A 22,943-nucleotide genomic window follows, 5' to 3' on the forward strand; every position below is an offset into this window, starting at 1 on the left:
TAATTGTTGGCGTACTGACATTTATAAAGAGAGCATTTTGTCCATTTTCACTTTTAAGCATAAATTAACCCAGATATTAACCCAAAATATTATCATTGAAATCAGAATGAAAAAAAAAAATTGTTTGTGTTTTTCTTGTTTGCTTATTATTGTTTCAGAAATCAGCTTGGAGTACCTAGTAACAAATATTTATACTAATGACCACAGAAAGCGTCCCAAACAATAAGGGGACGCTACTGTAAGTACTGGACTGTACGTATGCAAATCAAGGAGTAGCGTCCCTTTGTCAAGGAACTCGTTGGTACATCAGTACTGTCATGCAAAGCTTTTTAATTAAAAAGCCAGCCATTAAGAGGTGTAGGAGGAAGGGGAATACTTAACAACAGAAGTAGCAGTTGTTGTTGTGGCTGTTATTATCAATCTATATACAAGTTGCTCTCTGTACAGTTTCTTTGTGACACCAACTTGCTAAGAATTATTTTGTGCGCTCGGACTGTCTCATTAAAAGTAAACAAAGTTCTCGTTCAGTTGTCAGATAAACTGTATCGTGTTGGGAGTGGCACACGCTAGCAGTTTCTGTCATGAAATGAAATGTCTACCTGGGGCTGGACATAGGCACAGTCTACGTCTTATGACGTAATTTTGACGTCATCGTACGAGAAACAGTTTGACGTCATGGTATGACGTCGGTCGTTATGTCATGCACAGACATGGAGTTAATGTCGGCAGCTGCCAGGATGTAGCAGTTCTTTTATTTCTCCACCAAAGTTTCTAATCTTCTCAGCCTTCCAGTCCCACACGATTTCAATCAAGTATTTTACGCTAACAGTTTACATATTGTTTACATGTTCAGCTTTGTGTAAATTTGTATTTCATTCTATTTTAATTTGATTTTTTCATTGTTTTATGTTTGCGTCATGGCACTAAGATCCTAAATTAACACTGAGCATGAAAATAATTTTTGACTGGTTCTCAACGTTTCGTCTCACAGACCACAGACGTTTTACTGAGCAGGTAGGAATCCCGAATGAGAATGGTGGCAGGTGATGTAGTCGATGCCTGTTTTGTTTGAGCATGAACATGATCACCCTCGATGCAATGAAATACATAATCGACCAGCAAGATAAACTTTTGCTTTATGTGACAGACTGACATTTTTCCCGCTTGCGTGAGAGTCGGATATCATTTTCAGTGGAAGGAGGAACAGATTTTTCTTTGTTCACGTGTAAGCAAACAAACTTTTTTTAAACCTTTGCTGCTGGCAACTAGAAATATTTAAAAGATAGATGCGCGCCGACTAACCTGAAATTCAAAGAGAATTCTAGTCCGAACAAGTTTTTTTTCCCCTCTTCAAATAACACAGAGGTTAGGAGATAACATTTACCTTACATTTTACCTCTATTTCAGTCACTATACTATTCAAAGAACTCTTCTGACATGCTATATGCACGTTTTTGAATTGGTCGTTTAGAAATAAATTCCAGTAAAACCGGTTTCCTCAGTCTGCGGTAGTTTGCCCCTTTCACACGGTGATAGAATCACAACACATACTGCTCTTAGTGCGAGACAAAGCAACTTGTAATAAGAAACAAACCTCATCGAAAAATGACTCGGTTATCACAATCACAAGAAAATAATATTAACTACCAGTCAGTGTGCCAAAAATAAATAAATAAATAAATAAATTAACCTTCACGTCGTCTTTGATTAATGTATTTGTTTTGTAGTAAATTAGAGCTTCTTTCTCCTTTCTTTAGATCAAGAGCTGGATGTTTAAAAAAAACATAACTTTTGTTTATTGTCAGTCATTGGGCCAGGTGTTTGGCGGGGGGATATTAAAAGACACTCTTTCCCACTCAGATCCTCTTTTTTTTTATTTGAGAGGGCGGCTGCCTCATTGCTCCCCCTCTTTGGTTCCTACACCACTGCCTTCATCATCATAATTTTCTTTCAGTATTCTTTCTCTCTCCACCCTTCGTATGAACGGATGTTAATGCTCTTTGCGCGCTTTGTAACATGGGAGCACTCATGAGTGTTAACAAAAAAGTTCGATGAAAACGGTTTTCCTGAGCTGCTGCGCGAGAGTGCCTCTTAAAATCCCAGATGTAAAAGGCGAGTTTTTCCCCACTCAGAATCCCTCCACCCCTAACCCCACCCCACACCCCCACACACTTAGGCTTTCCCTCCTTCCAGTCATCCACGGTTTGGCCATCTACCCAGCCTCGTGCATGATGAAAGGGTGGGCAGTGTTTTCCAGCTCGCGATCAGCGGTAAATTGTGAGGACAGGAGCTCCAGACAACACGACAGCATCCCGATGGTGGATGGGCCGGGGCAAGATGGCGGCACACAGGAGAGCGCATGCGTGAGCGGTGTATGAACGCAAGTGATCTTGCGTGTCCGAGTTCGTTTTTGCGTGATTGAGTCCCCAACAATGACATAATAATAAACGATCTCTGTACAGTCGCAATTCTGTACCGAGCAATGAAAACAAGAACAAATGGAAACAAAACATTATTTTCATGCGACCTTTTCAATAGTGTTCGCGAGCGCGTACGTGTGTCTGTGTTTATAGCGCGAGTGTGTGTTCGTGCGTGTGTGTTTGTGTGTGTGTGTGTGGTTCAACTCGTTAACTAAAACAACAGCTTATGTTTCAAATGCTTTCATTGACAACAGAGGAACCAGCCCTGTCGGTCAATAACACAAGGTTAATTCTGTCTTTTTTGTTTGCTTTGTTTTGTTTTGCATTGTTGACATTGAACACTGTTAACGTTGTTTTTTTTTAACGGTTATATCAATTTTCATCCTTGCTAAGCTTGAATTACAGGTCGTCTGTTAATTTTCTTTTTTTGTTATTTGCAAGCGCAGTCAGCTAAAAGCCAGCCAGGAATCGATGTGGTAGAATTGTGAACTGATTACCGATACAGAGCCAGCTATCCTCCCGTCGCCACCCCACACCCCGACTCACGCCTCTGTCCAGACTCCACAAGCCAGCGCTCAACGGTTCACACGTCAAGACGCGGGCAAGTCCCCCTCAGGACCGAACGTCAGCGAGCGTCAAATGCTGCACGAGACGATGGACGTCAGACAACAGAGCTGGCGTCGCTTGCAGCGCGAGTAGTTGTTGATGGACATGGTGCGAGACCCTCGGCGTCGGCTGGCTTGGGAGGGAAACCGGGGGATGACATCATGCTGGTGCATGGATTCGACGACGGAGAGGTTGGTTTGGCTGACGCTGCGAGGACGGTCTTTGTGCCGGGTATCTGATGCACATGGAAAGGTGAGTGCTACAAGTTACTGAGAGGATGGAGAGAAAGAGAGAGAAGGAGAAAAAGAAAAGAAGTTGGATAAATACAAGATTAATACTTTGTGTTCCTTGGAAAGTACATAACCACAATCGGAGAAAATCAAAATTCATTCTCGCTGTTGGTGTGTTTGACGTTGACGATTTGATGATTTGAAAAAAGACAAAGCATTCTGTTGTCCTCTGATTTGTTATCCAATACATTTCTTACACTTGACCAAAATATTCCTGCATGACATCCACATTTTGTTTTTATTTATTTTCTCTTGTTCAGGTACACAGTCGTGGCCTTCAGGCGAACACCATGGCGTGATATAGGTGCAAGCTTTGATCTCCACCTGCGCCGGTGTGAGCGTGCGGCCCAACGGTAAGGACCCGTCTCCTGGTGACGTAGTAAGGGGAGAGGGTGGGTGGATGGGACGGGTTTCGATCAGCATCCTCGGCTTTGGCGTTGTTGTTGTTGCTTCACTTGCCGGGGTTGCGCACGCACGTAGTTTAAGCTTTTTCTGCTGGCTTCAAGTGGTTACCGGTCCTGTCTCATGGTCGCACCTTTGGTTCTGTCATCCTCGTTATCTGTACCGAAACACCGTGTATTTCGCGCCATCTGGCGACTAGATTTTACAGGTGAGTGTCGGGAAATATGCCAGTGAATGTATTGCTTGATTGCTTTTGGCTTCTTCTTCTAAAGAAGGTGAGGATGTAGGTGTGACATCTTCTTTCCTTGTCTTTTACACTATGATGCGAAATTGCTAAGACGAAAAAAAAAAAGTTAAAAAAAAAAGGGACATATGCTGCATCAATGCTTAACTTTATCTTACTGGCATCAAATTTTGAAAAAAAAAATCAGAATTGTTATCGAAATATGATCACGGTATTGAAGACAGAATAGGATATAAAATAAAACTTTCTCTACGGCTACGTATGTCCAGCCATTGGTGAATACGATTAGTCCGTTCTTTAAAGAGAAAATTTCTTTGGAAAAAAGCTCAGAAAACAAGATCAGCATTAAAATAAAATCATACATACAAAGACTGCTAAATTGAAGTACAATGCTACCATGCTACTGTGATATTATATGATTTATAATTCGATAAATATTTTATAAAATATTCCTTAAGACCTGTGAGATGAAAGAGGCGGTTCCAGGAGCTGTTGCCTTTGTCGCTGTCACTACTGGATTTGTGCCGAGATTAATGTCTTTACCATGTTTCTGCAAACTTCTGTTTCCTCGCCAACACTAAAGTCTTTCAATCCCCAAAGTTGTGATGACTGATAACAAGGCGTGGGTAACAACTTTATTCTCGTTGCTGCACTTGATTGAGATTCTTGCTGTACAGTTGTACATCATCATCGTCAACATCAGCATCAATCCTTTGGTCCTTATTGGTTTTAGGCGCACCTGAGAACATTACCTCCAGTGTTCGGTCAACATTACTGGTTTTGTGCCAGTGTCTGGGATGCGCCAGGAACTTGTATTACTAGACAGCTGGCAGACGATTGTTTCCAGTTAACTACTAAAACGAGGCAGGAGTGTACAAAGCTTCCGGTTTAGTCACGTTCATTGTTTAGGCTCGCCGAGACTAACAGTGGAGAACTTGGCAAGAGGCTAAGCGTTGGTCTCGGCAGACAGACAGCAACCCACCTAAACACCTCCGTGGTTGCGCCGAATGAGAGGCAAGTCGACTCTCGGCAGTTGCCAGCCTCTTTCTGGCTTAGTCTTCCTCTTCTTCTATAAAGTTGTCAGGTAGCTTCTTCGTTGAATGGAGACGAAACCTTTAGACCCTTTCTTGTCCTACATTATTTCAACCAGCTTTTTCATCCTTTTAACTCCTTTCGTCTATTGTTTTTGCGTGCGTGAGGTGCGTGCCGTTGTTTGTTGTGCAGTGGCTGGTGGTGGATGACGTGAGCGAAGTCTGTTTACTTTGGCTTTATTTTATTTCACTTTTCTTGCCTTCATCCCGCCTTCTTGTAGGTTTTATCCCTCAGATGTCATGCGCCCTGCACATTCTTATGTTGCCCCTAAAACATCTGACGCTGAATCCACGCGCACGCACACACACAAGTGAAAATGCACGCCCGCACGCACATATAAGTAAACACACGCACGTGTGCACACGGAAGCACATAAAATAAACAGGCAAACATACACAAACATATTTATTTGCATGCCTTATTATTTTGCTATTTCCAGCCTGCTGTTGCCGCTGCTGCTGTTGTTATCGCACCACAATAAAAGTGGAATGAAAGCAGCGACGATAAATCGTCACCTTAATGTGGGCTCAGCAGCTGAGGGCGGGGACGGAGGTAGTGGGAGAGGTGTGGTGGTGATGGTGGTGGTGGTGGTGGTGGTGGTGGTGGTGGTGGTGGGCACTAAGACATAATATCAGGGCTGAGACTGTGAGAACGCTTGCCTGCTCCTCAAACACAATCAATGGATGCTCTGGACATTTACACTCCGTGCTTCTTAAACAGAAAATAACCTTCTTAGGCAAACAAGGTGTAATGAGGATTTTCTCGAATCCATTTTTGAACAGTAAAAATATACTCAGGTCACCTGTATTCAATTTTCTAAACAATATTGAACAATGCGCTCTTGTCGATGAAGAGTATGGACGGAAGGATAGAGGAGAGAAGACGGGGAAAAGAATCAAAATATTACTTTTTTTCTTCTGTTTATTTTTCTCTGAACATCGCTTACTTAGTCTTCAACTGCAGTACACATTTTTTTAAAAATCATTCGTGCTAGAGTATGATTGCTACTTGAAATGAACATTTTAATTGATTTGAGTTATTATCACCATCTTTTTGCGGAAATTGATTCTAGGATTAATAACCATGAGATATTGTATGAAATGTTTTTTAAACCGTGAATAGGTCAACAGTTTCTCGTCACCGCCCTTCTGAAGGCTGTTGACCTGAATGGCATGGCCTGGGCACAATGACAGGAAAGTACTTTCTCCATCCCGTCTGCACTTTCGAGTGGCTGTGGTGGTAATGAACTTTCAACGCCTGACGTGTTCACATTGATCCCCAGTCCTGACACAGGGCCACACAATGTCGATGACAATCGAAAGATGCTATGTGTTGTTACGTACGTGTGCACTGATGGAATATTGTGCTGTGGTGATGATGGGGATTGTTCTATGAAACATTCATGTGTCTTACAATGAACGTTGTGAGCGCAGTTCACTGTGTATGGTATACAAGTAACAATCATAATCATCGCTGTTGTTTTTTTTCATCCCTCCCACCCCAGTTTTTCGAGAAAGGCATGAATGGACATTAAAGAAAAGTCAAAAATGTCTGAGGTTGGTGATCCTTGAATCGCAAGGTTTCAAGAAGAATTAACCCAATAATGTGTCTGTCTTGACTAAAGTTACCAGATATAAGTTTTGTTCCGGAAGATGTACAATTGTTACAGGCAGATCAGGAATTAAGTGTTTGGTTAAGTGGTTATTGGAATAATTTGTTACGTCATCATTCAGGCATGTTTAACGAAAGGTAATTTCATAGGTGGTAAGGGCGGATATGCTAACTGCTGATTGGCTCAGATGGACCTGAGGACAATGTTTCGCAAAGTGGTATGAAAATAATGGCCGATCAACATCGCGCGCGCACACACACACGCGCGCACACACACACACGCACGCACACACACTTATTTCCATACGCGCCCACAGAGGGACAGGCCCACACGTGCACAAAGAAAGATCAGGCACACACGCACATGTACTCGCGCATCCACACACACGTCACGCGCTCTCTGCAGCAATCAGGTTCGTTCACTGAGACATCGATCTCCACATCGTTATTCACACGCAAGACTTGGGCACAACATGGGGCCACTCGCATAATGCAACCTAACAAACGTTTACCGGTCAAATTATCTTACACCAGTAGTTTAGTTCTCTTGCCTACAATTAGCGACTGGCCAGGGCCGTACACCTTTGTCCCTTTATTTCTCCATTCCTGCCTTTCTACCCCACCCCACCCGCCAAAAAAAAGTGCGATTGAGGCGAGCACCTTTGACCTCTAGCGCCAGGTATCCCCACCTCAGTCATAGTTGTTAATATAAAAAGTTGAAATAGATATGTGCATTACCTATCTAGTTACTAAGCTACCTAGCTAGCTGTCCACCCACATGCCTGTCCACCTGTCGTAAAGACGGATCTGTTCGGTCTGAAATTATCTGCGCCAGCTCCCTCATTCACACGTCCGCTGCTTCCCCCTCAATTAGTGTGACGTAAGCGACCTCACGCGGCGGAGGGCCACATTAAATATTGAAACCACTACATCCAAAACGTCAGTCATGTATTTCCATTGATTCTTTTTCTTCCTTCGGTCTCTCCAAGTTGTGGAAATAACATCTCATAGATAAAAGAGAGGGTTGAGTGTGAAATCGTTACAGAAGAGCTTTTCGGTTTGCTTCTAAGATGAGGTGACAGGACACCCATCGTAACCACCACCACAATCATCGTCGTCGTCGTCATCATCATTCACCAATCATCGTCGTCATCGTCAACACCATCGTGCTTTAAAAAAAGCGCAGTGTTTGTTGTTCACGCGCTGTTTATTTTTCTAAACATATTTTCATTTTGCTGTGCTAACCCTTTGTATCCGACACTGATGTTGTCGCAGCGTGGACCTGAGTCTGCGGACCAAGTCCTTGTCCTCGCTAAGACGTGACAGGGTTCCACATCGATCAGAGCAGACGAGATGAAGCACAACAAAAGCGCACTCATCCGTCCAAAAAGACTCCCGCTCTAAGTTTTACTTAGGTTTTATTTTTTCATTTCACCCATTGATTTTCGTTGGAGTTTTGTTTGTACATTTTTGTTTGTTTCTTTAGCAGAATATAAAAAAATTGTCCCAAGACATCTGTCGCTCTACCTCCTGTCCTTTTGTTCTATTTTTTACGGTTTTTGGTTTATTGAACCTCCGTAAAGACGCCGGATGGTGGCGCCTTGTCTCAGTACAGCAGGAAATTACTTATTGTAGAACAGACGATTGTTTACTGTAGAGTAAAGATTATTTACTGTAGTGCAGAAAATATTTGGTTGAAATGCATGCTGGGATGTGTTTTTTCTCTCGTCATCACAATTGTCCTTTCAATCATAAGCCCTGAAACAAGTAAAGATAGTATTTGCTATCTTCTCCATTTCTTCATCTTCTAAGCTTCTGACTGCAGGATTATGTAATTATAGCATTGAGCAGGTGAGTGCTGAGAGGTCAGGCGCATAGTAAACATTGTTTACGTACACAGACGTATCAATCTAGTCAGGCTCAGCAACAAGCTTCAATCCACCTCGCCACTTTCCCACTTGGCAAATGTTTATCCATCCAGCACCACGCAAAACAATGCTTCAAACAGCCATAACAATCGTCTACGTCAACAAGTTTCCGATGTCGAAAGATTCTTTTGTTGGACACCGACCAGAAAGCAGAGGCTTTCAGAGGAAAATATGATAATTTATTCGAAGAGCGCGCGAAGAAGTCTCTCATGCGAGAAAGGAAAGAAAAGTCGGATTGATTCCGCTTGAGCTGCCCAAGCACCACCCATAAAGTCTGATTGTGGCTGATTGCAAATGAATGCTGATGATTGGCCCACAAGACGGGTCCCGGAAACAGCTGCTTCAACGGAGGAGTGGGAATAGTTGTCGGACTCCTGATGGTGGTCATGATTATTGATGACGGGTCATGAAAGTGATGACAACAACAGCTGTGACAACGGAGGGTTGTGACTGTAACTGTTGTCGAGAGTAGTAGTCTGTTTCTGCTGCTGAACCTAGTCCAGACCAAAGATGTCCAACATTGGGCCTCTCCTGCTTCCTTTATCCCGTTCCTGATGACATAATTCACTTCGTTGTATTTTGAAGCTGTTTTGGGTTTGGTTTTCCTTTCTGTCTTCAAGGCCCTTCTTTCGTGACAGAGATTTAGGATACTGTTTGTGACCCAAGGTTGGTTCTTCTTTCTTTGACGCCCTGCCATTTTCTCGGGTGTTGACAGTGGCACCTCTTTGATGTTTCTAGCAGTGTGTCTACATTCGTGCCATTGTAGGAACGGGGAATCGTAAACAGCTCTTTTGGTGCTGAAAATTGAGGACGGGATATCAGTGGTCCTTTTTCTTGAGTGCTACGTGTTCTTCTGGCAAGGTGGTCTCATCTTGACTTCTTCATTTTGCTATCTTACTGTCCGTCGTACGTTGTAAAACATCTCATAAAAATACCCGTAGCAGTATAGTAAACCTTTAATACCCTGCACTGTTAAAAACTGAGCTTGCTTTAATATTTCAGTTTTTGCAGTGAAGACAAGTGGTAGCTCAGATGATGGCCAAACGAACGAGGAGATGTGCGGGGTTGAGGTCGTTGAAGCGTGCCTGTCGCCTCCTGTTCTGGAGGGTTTGCACGCGGCGCAGCCAACAGGTTCTTGCCGTCTGCATCGTCATTGGCCTCTTCTTGACCAGCATCGCCAGCATCAGTGTGGCCTTCACTCCCAGTGGTAAGTAACTGGGTCTGTTCTGTTGAATTAGTTTTCTAATTTAATCGCATTTTCTGGAAACGTTGATGGATGGACAAAAGACATGAGCATTTATATGGGGCCTAGATCACGAAAACAGATAAAACGCTTGGCTAGAAAGCTTGGAAAGCTGGATGTACATGCATGCATATGTCGGGATTGACACGTGTGTCAGGAAGTTGTTAAGAATTCCTCATCGGGTTAGAAGCAACGGTTCACGACTTAATACAGAAGAAGGCGATGGGGAGGCAGGAATGCATGCTAATACGTTTATGTCACGTGTGCTGGTCGATCGAAAACTTTCTGCGCTGATACAGACTTATAAATGATGGAAGCGATGACACATCTCTCTCTCTCTCACACACACCAACGTGCGTGTCCACGTGCGTGAGCGCATATGCTTGTTTTGGAGCATGAGGTTTTCTTCTTCAGAAGTGCGAGCATCTGTATTCATGTAACTTGGTGCGTGTGAGTGTGTTCGAGTGAATACCATTCTACCCAGAACCAGCATCCATAAAAATATCCTTTCACAACAATCTAGCAGCTGTTCCGAGTTTTATTAACGCGCACGTGGATGTCGAGTCGTTACAGACGACATTCCAAGCTGACTAGTGATGATGAATGATTTGTCATTAATTGACATCGGTCACCGTATCCCTTTCGTCGCTGAACGTCTTCTAACAGTACATGAGGGAAGAAAAAAAAAAAGAAAAAGATACCCGTAAAGCTGGGTTTCGAACTTCTCGCACTTTTTCCGTTCATCTGTAAACCAAGTCTCGCTCCACCAACAAGGACCATGGAGGTTGCTCTTCTCAAAATGTCGAGTATGGCAACGAGGGGAATTAGCTCAGTCTCTCTCGGGGTAAAATAATTCTATAATTATACAGTTGAATGATTTAGCGAAGTGGAAACCCCAAAACGAGACAATTTTTGTTGACAAGAAAGTTATTCGCTGCTCCATAGCCAATGTTTGGTCATTTGAACTTCATGGTCGAGAGGACAGCATTCAGGTGAAACGCTTGATAAGTGTTGTGATGTGTCTTGCTGATGGTGATGTGATGTGACGTGCTGGTTACGTAACGACTCCGTTAGTGCGTAGAAAACACGTTAATCAATGTTTTTCTGGCAGAAAAGTACGTCACCGTGAAATCGTCTGGCCAACCGTTGTCAATACAATGATTACACGCGCAAACATTAACTCATTGGCAAAGATTTGGTTACGTAATGACTGAGAGAAGGCTGATCAGAGAGAATAAAAGAGTGAAGCGCATTTACTTGGCCATGAGAGTCAGGCAAAGTTTCGACATCAGGACCTGTTCCCAGAGATACATCGGATCAAATGTAGAAATATTCACATGGCATGACGGCTCGGTGCTGGTAAACAAACATAAATGACATCTCAGCATCTTCCTCAGTTTGCCTCACGATGGAAGCAGGCCTGCCACCAGTTCATCTTTATTGTTGCGAAGTTCTTTGAGGATGGTGAAGATACCTTTGATGACACTTCTTTGATTACATTTCCTGGCAGACAAACGTGTTCTTTCGCTGATGAAACGGACGATAATTTTCAAGTTTGCGAGAACATGAAGAACGCTGTTTATCATGTTTGGTGTCAACAATCTGTCACTCACTTGAACCAGTCTTGTTTTCTTACAGTTTCTTCCTTTTCTCATTTCTCTCTCTTTCTCTCGTTAATCAGAAACATTCAAAGCATGAAATGTACTTGCAGTAAATGATTGTTTATTCATTCGATCGCTTAACAAGATTTCGCAGCAAAGTTTTGAGGGTTTCTTCATTGATGTTTGCAGTGTAGTCTGTACACAAGGGCAGGGAAACAATGTTGACTGATGTTATCTGAAAGAACAGTGCACTTCCTGAACAAACTGTCATTGTGTCGCGCTATTGTCCTCTGAAAGAGGCGAACATTTCGAAATGGTCGCCATGGAAAACAAAAATGAAATATGGAAGAATGTGTCAGCAGGAGAAAGATTGTTACGAGAAAATGTAATATGTTAGCAACCTTCCCTTAATTATTGCCCTACCCCATCCCATCCAGATACTTAGGAAGGCGATAGAGCACGATGAAGTGCAGGATCGAAAACAGCTTTGATGGATGAGAAATTGATGACAGGAGCAATGGCATGCGTTGTCTGCCCCTTGGGTTGACGATACTCCATGAAGACAAATGATTTCCACTGTCACCGCTCCTTCATTCCAAATGCCGTGTTTCTGAGGTTCACCGAGAGAAGAGAATGATGGAGTGTGGTGCTGGCGATAAGGTCAGAAGGCGCCTTGGTTTTTTTGGGGTTTCAAAGTTCCTTCCCCTGACACAACATCCCTCTTTAAAAGAAAAAAACAAGCAAACCAACATGCAGCTGTGTCGCATCTCTCAAATGTTTGCGTGTCTACATGTTTAAGTATGAATTTTAATGTTCTGATCGCAAAATATTCGCTACAGATGGCTATACCATCCTTCCTGAGGGACTATCACAAAGCTGTAGTATATCTATTTTTTTCTGGTCACGTGATCTCGCACGTTCCCGTGTCACCGAGAAAAGACGGTCATTTCACTTTTGTTTACACTGCGAGCCGGGTATCGATCATGTTGATCACACCCCGAGTCTTAAACAGAAATATCTTTCTTTCAAACATTGGGGGGATGGGGGAAGGTAAGTGTGTGCTCGAGATAAACAGCGGGTTGTATAGATTCTTCACTGCGCATGCGCACAAACACACCCTGAGAATGGATCTCCATTAAATCAAGTTTTAACATACACAAGGCTATACTTTGACACACAATTATTAAATATCTACGATATATTACACATATTTGAAAAATAATAAATTTAACTGTGATAACACAAGCTCGCGTATAACTAGCCCGCCTTTGACCATAATAAAAGATAAAGTAACCGGGTTCACGTGATCCATATTATTATTATTATTCGAAACTTCTGCAATGAGAAGAATAATTAGAGGCACGAGTACTTTCGCTTCCACTAAGTCCTGTGGGTTTGTGTTCGAATTCCAGGTCTCGCCGAGCGATACCGAGCGCTGCAAACACAAGGCAGCATGCTGACTGCAGACAACTGGCTTCAGTCTGTCTCGGAAAGCAGGCTGACCATGAAGAAAGAACGTCTGACTGTGAACGTCGCGAAGAAAACGTCTGTACGCATCAACGAGAGAAACCCAAGCTGGAACATGAAGGAGAGAAAACCATTTTGGAACTTCAAGGAGAGGATGACGACACCCGCCGTTAGTGTAATGTATTCTGCCAGTGCCTCTGTGAGAGTGTGAATTTTAAAGAGCTTCTCATATACCTGCCTCATCTGATAATGGGGCATGCGTGACAAGTAACTACTACTTTTATTCCTCTCCAATACTGTCACTACCTCAAAACCCTTATTTTGAGAAAATTGAGTTTATTTTTAGCATCACAAGGCAAACTTACATCTTTTCGCAATGCTGAGGTTAAAAAAAGGGCAAAACTGTGTGATTCTATTTATTTGTATAGAGCTTGTAGAAAATTCACGACTAACCAATTGCCTGCCCTCACCCCATCTTCTTGCGCTAATGAACTGAGGTGTTCGCTGTGATTGATAGGAAATATGAGGTCACGATTTTTCAGTAATTCTTGTATGAAAATGCTATTATTATTATATCTTATTTGTTCCTTTAAAAACACGGCTAACGAAAGGTACAGAAGGAAGGTAGGATCGAGGAGCCACCCGTCAAAGGAGACAGCGGGAGGGTGCACTCTCTGCATGTCATTGTGGGAGGATGTTATGGGAGCGGTAATGGTGGGGAGGGGAGGCAGGGGGGAGGCAGGGGGTAAAGGTTAAACCTGAGGAAGTCGATAATTTTGTTCACCGTGCAGACGACCACGACCACGACCACGACCACGACCACGACCACGGAGGACCCACTGACCGTAGCCATCTCCCAAGCGGCCGCCATGACGGTGGGGGACATGGAGCAGCGCCTGGGGCAACTGCGAGACAAGGTTTGCATGCACGGTGCACGCATCGACTCACACAGTCAAGGGGCTAGATAGTTTGTACCCTGTCAGGGAGGGATGCTTCAGTGTGCTCCCCAATTTTCTTTCCCATATTTCTATTTTTTTTATATTTTTTATTTTATTCTTTTGTTTTTTTTTAAAGTTCCTTTCTTTCTTTTATTTCTTTTCTCCACATTTTCTTTCTTGATTCCATTCTCTTTATAGCTTTTTTATTTTTATTTTCTTCATTGCTCTTTTAGATTTTATTTATTTCTTCATTTGTTTCTTTCCTTTTTATTTTCTTTCTTTTTTCCCCCCTTGCTGTCCTTACTTCTTTCTCCTTCTGTCCCATTTTTCTTTTCTTATCTCTTTGTCTTCTTCTTTTCTTCCTATTTCTTCTCTTCTTTCGTTTAATTGTCTTGTGCGTAAATATCATCGTAATGCAGTTCTCACAGCTCAGCATCCGACTAGTCACAACGTGGACTGGTTTGTAAGCTTGCGCCAGGCGACCTCGTTATTTGTTTGTTTCTTTCTTTCTTTTTTAGATCAGACGGGGCAAATTCGCTATCAAAAGCACCCAGTCGGAAACGAACAGCTCCGTATTCTTCCACCTCTCTGACCTGGCCGCGGTGCAGCTGAACAGATCTCGCAGGCTTCTCGAGGTCTGCGAGAAAGTTCGAAACCAAAGCCGCGCCCCCTCCAACAGTGAGGGCAAGCCCTACCACCAGGGTTGGGGGACCAAGAACAAGCTGTGGAGGTTGGTGGAGGTGTACATTCCCCAGCACTTCCTCTTCTGTCCCGCTCTCAAAGTCGGCTCCACCTTCTGGCGAAGGTTGCTGTACGCCCTGCAGACCGGGAGGTCCATCGCCTCCCCCTACGACATCACCATCAAAAAGGCTCTCGGTACGTTTCGTCTACGTTTTCTTCACGAGCAAAGACGGTTGGTACGTGCTGTCTACGTGTTCGTCACGATTGGTGACTGTTGGTAACCAGATGATACGAAACTTTATATGTAACTCAGGTGACTATGTGTGACATCATAATGTGTCTGAAGACGAAAATCAAGTGACTATGTATAATTCTAGGCTGGTACGTCACAGTAATACACGAAACTCAAGTTGACAATGTGTGACGAGATTTTACGTGACTTTATCTGTGACTAGGCTTTGGGAGATTTAACTTCCTCGCCTTTCATTTGTCCCTTGTCAGAGACCCCCCACCAGCACCTGAGTGACGTAGCGGTGGGGCTGAAGATGAGGGTCGGCGACAGCAGCATGACGGAGACCTTGACAGGTGACGTGGCCGTCCAGCGCTTCTTGGATGTGGTTACCAAGGTGATGTTTACTCGCCAACCCTACTCCAAGCTGTTGTCCGCGTACGTGGACAAGCTGTACTCCCCCAACCCCTTCTTCTGGGGCAAGATCGGTCGCCACATTGTCCGCAAGTTCCGGTCACGCCCGAGTGCCAAGAGCGTAGCGTGTGGTCATGACGTCACATTTCCAGGTAACGGCCGTCGGAGCGATCATGTATGCGCTGAGTCCTTGATAACGTAGACGAATCCCTGAAGAAATCGTGTTGTCTGTGTTGCCTGATGATGTTTGTAGGGGTTATTAGTTAAATCTTATCCCCCCAACAAACACACACCGTGACCCCCTCCTACACACACACCCTGACCCCATCCTACACACACACACCCTGACCCCCTCCTACGCACACACACTCTGACCCCCTCCTACACACACACCCTGAACCCTTCCTACACATACACACACCGGAAAGAGATCGGGGTGGAGGTGTGTTTGTGTGGAGGGGAGAGAGGGAGGAGGGGAAGGGGAAGAAAACGGAGATTATCCATCGTCGATTAATTACTGTAGGGGAGCCTGTGTTCTAGAATGGCACATCGATCTGTCCGAAGTCTGTTTCTGGAACCGTCTCGACAAGGGAGGCAATCAATATGGCGCCCTGTCCCAGCACAGGTCTACGGAGCATTACATAGCACGTAGGATTACCGCCCTTACACGTCCATGGAATGAATTTAAACAGCTTTCTTCAGTGGACATAACTGTCGACGTGCGGCTTTGTTTGCAGTTATTTTAAATAATATCGGCAGTTAAATATTTCTAAACGAGACAATTTTGTCAGTGTGTCCGGTGAGAAGGCATTTCAGTCATCTCACATGAAAATACTGACTGAGCACGCCGTTCTTTCTCTGAAAGCAGTAATTTTCTAGAAGGGTCGTCTGCTTTGTCGTGATATAGCCTTAGTTGCTGGCTCAGTGTAAAACATTGATTCCCACCTTGCCTTCACCTTTTATCTTCTTCCAGAGTTCGTCAAGTACGTCATCGAGAGCCAGCGGAGCGACAAGGGGAAGCGCGACGAACATTTCATGCCAGTCTACGAGCAGTGCAAGCCCTGCGACATTCCCTACGACATTATCGGAAAGATAGAATCCTTCAAGACCGACGTGGCCCTCGTCATGTCCGAGTTCGGCTTCAACCTCAGCCAGTCGACGTTCGACAGCTGGCTACAGCTGTCCGAGGTGGACGCCATCTCCGACTCCATTACCTCCCCGTACGGCTGGCGCCGCCACATCGTCAAGTGCCTGTCGTGGGAGGAGGCCAACAGGAGGATCTGGAGGAAGATGCAGATTCGAGGAATCATCGACAAGAAGGAGGAGTTCCCCCGACGCAACTTCAGCCACTTCTCCTACTCCCCCAGCAAATTCACACAAGTGGTGCAGGAGTCCTGGGACAGGTTCAAAAGGCGCAACACTTCCAGATCGGCGCAGAAGACAGAAGCTCTCACCTCAGCCTACAGCCTCGTCCCTAAGGAGGACCTGGAACTACTCAGAGAATATTATTTATTGGACTTCGATATTTTTGGTTACCCGTCCCGGCCAGACTCTGTGTTTTCGGGCCGGAAGACGTGGGACGTTTTCAATGTATCCTCCTGACTTGCCATAAACTGGTTCTCTGTCTTTCTGTTGCCTTACCTGAGACAGGTGTGTGGAAAAACTTCATGTGGTGAGGAAGTGATGATGTTTTAAAGGACCTTACCTTGCCTTCAACGAAAAATGATGAATACAATTCATCTGATAGTGTAGCAGCCGATAATTGGTAGATTTTAAGTATGGACAGATGAATGGGCGCACGTGTTGACCAGTTGGCATCAGTTTGTCATGAAGACAGATCGACGCAAAGTTTCCGAAAAGCTTCCAGTTTTAGTATGAAAGTATTAATCAGGACAAGAATTACTGAGGTACCCCACACGCTCCCCGGTTTTGGTGTCCACATAATTGGAGCAAGGATGGCTCTGAAGAAATGAGTAGGTGGCTTTTGAACATTAACGGTGCAGAAGAGAATAGACTACTTCTTCCTCCAATGTCTTGTGCATATCGCTTCACGAAGTTACACACATGTACGTACAACGGCACACGCATCCATAAACACACATACACACACACAAACAAGCACGCACGCGCACGCACACACACACACACTAGCACGCACGACACATACACAAACACACTTTCGGTTGTTTATTCCATGGCGTTGTGCATGTTTTTAAGGACACGTGTCACAGACACACTGGTCACATCGTTCAACGGTGCACATATCTAGACAGATGTTTATCCGCCTTTTTGCATTCTGGTGTGGGATTTTATTGTGTGTGCACGCGTGCCTTATTGCTTTCAGAACTCAGTTTGATCGGCGATTTTTTTTTTTTATAATAACTTACATGACACGCGAAAATCCATGTTTTATTTGTTTTCTTTTTGAACGATTTTCTTCATCTTTCTTGATACTAGTCAGGGACTATTGTACACGTCTTTGTAATAAAGATTTGCACTATATACAAACATGGAGAGAGAAAGTCATCTTACGAATAGAGAAGAACTACAAGGAACAACTATATATATATATGTGGGTCTCCCTCCCTCTCTCACACACACACACATACACTCACAGGTAACATTAAAAATTTTACTTTTTTTTTAACGTAATGCATGTTTGAAAATGAATGCTGATTGGTGATTACTGATTTCTGTTAAGTGGATATTTCTGTTGTAAATTACGGCACAATGACTTTGAGGAATTTCATCTGTCACGTGACTATGGATACTTATATGGCACCACCCGTCATCACGTACTTGTTTCATGTTTTATTTCAGAATCAGGCAACACTTTGTGGCGAAAGCCGGCAACCAGTAGATGATTTTGATTATTATCTTTTCAGTCGAAACCTTGCAAACAAGAGCGTGTATTTTAAACACATATGTAGGTATATGACGATAGACAGAAAGAACACGTGTACGATTTTGTGTATCTTGTACATGTGTGTGGCGACGTGTCCGCCTATGTTTTAGGGGCATACACATGTTTTTGTGTGCGTTTGCATGTGTGTGTGCGTGCGTGTGTGCGCATGAGTACTATCGTAAGTCTTACTGACAGTTGCCTTACAATGTCTTCCTTCGCGAGATTCAAAGCAGTTCACCTGCATCAGCAACCGCCATCACCTCTCCTCCCCTCCTGCCCCCTGTACCTACTGATGTTTTGCAGACAAACCAGTAGCACCTTCTCATTGAGACAGCCCCTTGAGAGTGAGAGACTACCGCCATCACTCATTCTGTCTGCCTGGCCTTGACACCTCTGGCACCAAACATCCTGTAATCACAGCGCGTGTCGCCTAGCAACGCAACTCTTCTAGTCACGCCGCTGATAACGGTCGGTGATTGCTTCCGCGGATACTATCTCGGCCCACCACTCGCTTTCACTCCGCGATCGAACTTTGGCACGCAAAAAAAAAAAAAAAAAAAAAAAAAAAAATCGTAATTGAATATAAAAACCCCGGAGACTGTAAGTCCGGTCACTTGGAAGTGTTGACGTGTCGTTTTAACAAGTCGTTGAGAGTGCATAGATTGAGAGAAGGAGGAAAGAAAGAAGATATGTTGCACACTGCTCCACCTATCGGCAGTAGCTGTCGTGTAATATTTACTAGACAATCGCTGTCACGTTGTTGTTGTTGTTGTTCACAAAAGTCTCTTTGCATTTGAAGTCCCCCTTATTATTATTAATTATTTACAATGATAGCTAAATTTTTACTTCCTCGAATTAAAAAAAACCTCTTTGCACTAAATATCCTGAGAATTAAAACAATAGAAATAACTGTAAACTCTAAAGGGAAGAATGGTGAAAATCACGTGGGGTCTGAAAGGCTCGAGAGTTGTGTCCCATGTCACTACACTCTTTGGACCCAGGAGTAATTTATATATGTATATCAAACGGAAATACACCCCATTCCTAGCATCTTTATCAAAGAGGTAGAGGCGTGCACCCGTTGTATGCATGATTTGCTTCAATGTCTCGTGTTCAGTAAAAGCCCTTGGTCCACGGAAACTGTTCCAGGTCTGACATTTGACCATGAGCACTGTCCCTACATGTATATTTACCACATATCCCTTCACATTTTATTTCAGAGCTTATCGTACTTATCATCTAAAAATCTATTCATAAGAGACTGATGATTCTTTGAAAAATAGAGAAAATAGTAATCTAGTCTTTGCTGTGTTATAATGGCACCCATGATGCTTTGCGTGGGTTTGAAAGACAGAATAAAAGCATTGTAGACATCATACACTGCCACAAAGGTATTAACTGCCATGACAGGCAGTCGCTGTTGTCACGTGGGACACCTGGTGTGACGTCACAACTCCCTGTGGCCTTGGCCTGTCTTGTTTATCAGTTGTTTAGGTCGCAGGATGCGCAGTAAATTGTTTACCCTACTCGGATGTGAAAGACTTGGAAAGAAAGAAAGGCTCGGTGAGGCGTGTTCACTGTCCATTGATTACTCCTCCTGGCTGCTGATGCTCCTGCTGTGTTCACACGACAGCCGACAGTCGGACAACAAGCGCAGTAGTGCCCGACATCATGCCATATGCGCAAATACACAGCATCTATTTATTTATAATATTAAACGGCATTGTAAAGACTGTATAAGGTCACGTGTAAGGTATATATATCTAGTTTCTAAATATAAACACATGCACATTTCTCATTTATTTATATATTTTATTGTCAAAATATACATGATGGTGTGACTGTCAGTGCTGTCGCCCCATAGTTAATAGTCTGTCGTCTGTCATGATGGCGAGCTGTGAAGGTGTGTAAACACTAAAGACATTGGACCAGTGTAGTAATGAAGTATGAAGAAGCTAAGAGATACACGATTAGCAAGTTCATGACCTATGACACAAAAACAGAACTCTCGGGTATGTACTCAATAATGCAAGAACATTTCTTTTTAATTAGTAGTAGTGGTGGTAGCATACATATAAACCTTTTAAGGAAAATAAAGATATGGGGTTGAGAATGCAAGATTCACAAATATTATGATAGTTTCAGAAAACATTTGAGTTGTTTGGATTTTAACAAAATATTCTCATGTCTTCCTTTGGCAGTGGAAAAATCTCAGTGATGATTACGATGAATCTTTATTCGCAGCAACTATCTCTAGCTTAAAATAAAATCTTTGATCACGCTAGGACAATAATGAATTTAGCTACTTCTGTCATCAGCTAATGGTGAACGAATAACGACCCCCCCCCCCCCCAGTGTTTTAACTTGGCAACTTACAAATTAAAACTACAAGCTGTTTCTCTAAGAGTAACGATTTGTTGGACTCCATCAGACTTACACGACACCCGGCAGACTGGTTTCAGAGCAGCAAAAGAATTTGAAAAATTCTTAAATCCTAGACACTCCTATTGCATTGATATTCTTTCTGAAACACATGTTGAATTCCTTCTCGTCCCTGGACGTGTTTATTTACGAAATCGACAATAAAGAACTTTAACATCGATCCTGCGGGGGGTTGCCCCTCCTGTGTCCGAACACTCACATGCAAGTGTAAAAACACCATCAACACTTTTGAGGATCTGAAAATGAAGGCAATTGCATCCAACTATCACATACTCATATTACATGTGAAAATATACATACACTGACAAAGATGTTCTCATGCTGCCAGATTCACTCACTCTCCTGCAAGCCATGTCTATATATATATATCATAGATTCTGGGGAAAAATACTTTTGTTATCCTACTTCATATCCAAATATAAATTTACTCTAACACGCACCACTAAATAACAACGGTTACAGACGAATAAAATACTTCAAAGCTGCTAAGTGCAACAAAAGTCACTACATTTATAAATCACAACAAACATTGAGTTTCTTTCTTTGAATAACCAGCCGGAGCTGGGAGACACAAAGTCTGTTGGAGAACGCGTACTAATAAAGTGACCGCAGACAGGGAATGTCCAATAAACAATCTGCTGGCATGTAGAAAGGAAACGACATACATCATTGTGATGGTATGAGGAGGGGTGAGCGTAAGTGGTCCACCGTGTCGAAGGCAAAAAAAAAAAAAAAAATTGTGAAAATGCTCGGCCAACCTCTCACGGCCTTTGCCTTCCTAGATATGCCGAGTATCTATTTCTGGACAGCTGCTAGGGCTTTGATGCGGGCTTCCAAGGATAGATCCAAGGAAGGGTCGAACCGAAGACCTGTCAAACACTAGTTACAAGACAAAACCTCAGAATTGCGTATTCAGACGATTAAAACATACAGTCCGTAGAGATGCTTGACACTCTGATTTCCTTTAACTCCCCTTACCTTGCAGTTTTTTCTAGAAAAAAATTGGTGTCTCATCCTAAAGAACAATATTTATCCTCTGTAAGGCCAGTCGGAACAGTAAGCGGCTTTTCAAATTTTCCTAATCTACTTTGAGCTGTATTTACTTCCCTTTCTTAATGTTCTTCCTGTCTTTAAATTACATTCTTAAATGAACAAAATATATATGCATACAAGTCATTTTATTTCTTATGTCTAAGAAATAAACTGAAAAGAAGCAATGAATGTTTTTTCCCCCTCTGAAAATGATGCACTGCTGGATTCTGTTAGAACCTGACTAAAGGGAAATAACACCGTAATCTGATGTCAGCCGCAGTTGCTTCCCGTTGATCATTAGGGCTCGGTCCCATGAGTTTTTGCTAAGGTTTGTATTTCTGTATTTATGTGTAAATGGTTTATTAAAAGAGCCTTTATTTAAAATATTTAACTCAAACACTGACAAATTATTTCTAAGAAATGCTTATTACGTGAAGTCTAAGAGCTGTGAGTCCACTCCAGACGATGAAGTATCGCAGAATTTATTTCTCCTCTATGGGCATACAGTGATACCTCGGTTCTCGAACATAATTCGTTCCGGGAGGACGGTCGAGAACCAAATTGTTCGAGAACCGAAGCAATGAAACCCAAAGGAAATAATGGAAACTGGATTAATTCGTTCCAAGCCCCAGAAAATGCCTATTTACTGGCCTAATTTGTATATAATATGTAGAAAAACATGAGTCTCAACAAGAAATAAGAAATAAAAGTGTATTTATTAACACACACACAAAAAAATGTACTGTACAGTACAGTAAATTGTGTTTCATTTACTGTACCTGTACCAAACTTTATGGCAGGAGGGAATGAATGTGGAGGGAGGAGGGAAGGGGGATGGTTATTGTCACTGATGACGCAAGCAAGGCGCGCTGGGCCCAATGAACGCCATTCGGCTCAACTCGGCTCATCTCGGACGTTCAGATGTTCGAGTTCCAAATATTTGTTCGAATTCCAAGACAAAATTTTCTCGAATTTCCTGGTCGAATACCGATTTGGTCGAAAGTCAAGGCGTTCGAGAACCGAGGTATCACTGTATTTCTTTTAAATAGAACTCATTACGGATGTGTGCAGTTCATATCCTAATTAAAATTTATTTAGCAATCACGCATTTATTTCGTACATGGCTTGCATCTGTGTCCTATATGGTATTTTCCTTTTGTCATTCTGTCAACAACTTCTTGTTTGGACGACATGATAACCCTGAAAATTCACGGATTAAAAAAACGAACATATTTATTGATGTGTATATATATATATGTTGATGTATTATATATGTTCAGTATGATAGCAGAATCTCGTTTAAGAAAAACAAAGTTTCGACTGTTTGATATCCGTTCTGGTATTAAAACAAGAATAGAAAGTAAAAACGTTTGTCTACAATATGTTTGATTCAAATTT

General features: G+C 42.9%; 1 protein-coding gene across 7 annotated transcripts; it reads left to right on the forward strand.

The window, feature by feature from the left end:
- Positions 1 to 680: 680 nt before the first annotated feature.
- Positions 681 to 17,674, forward strand: LOC112562850 (carbohydrate sulfotransferase 9-like). Of its 7 annotated transcripts, XM_025236407.1 has the most exons (10): positions 681 to 812; positions 2,867 to 3,278; positions 3,577 to 3,669; positions 7,941 to 8,080; positions 9,596 to 9,800; positions 12,850 to 13,079; positions 13,696 to 13,821; positions 14,361 to 14,718; positions 15,025 to 15,318; positions 16,140 to 17,674. In XM_025236407.1, the coding sequence occupies exons 5-10, from the start codon at positions 9,626 to 9,628 to the stop codon at positions 16,766 to 16,768; spliced, it is 1,812 nt and encodes a 603-aa protein (XP_025092192.1). In that variant the 5' UTR covers positions 681 to 812; positions 2,867 to 3,278; positions 3,577 to 3,669; positions 7,941 to 8,080; positions 9,596 to 9,625; the 3' UTR covers positions 16,769 to 17,674. The 7 variants fall into 7 exon arrangements, with proteins under 7 accessions (XP_025092192.1, XP_025092190.1, XP_025092195.1 ...); XM_025236405.1 differs by lacking the exon at positions 7,941 to 8,080; XM_025236410.1 differs by lacking the exon at positions 7,941 to 8,080 and having other exon boundaries at positions 13,702 to 13,821.
- Positions 17,675 to 22,943: the final 5,269 nt, after the last annotated feature.

The sequence above is a fragment of the Pomacea canaliculata genome, linkage group LG4 (assembly GCF_003073045.1).
Source record: "Pomacea canaliculata isolate SZHN2017 linkage group LG4, ASM307304v1, whole genome shotgun sequence".
In the NCBI taxonomy this organism is placed as follows: Eukaryota; Metazoa; Mollusca; class Gastropoda; order Architaenioglossa; family Ampullariidae; genus Pomacea; species Pomacea canaliculata.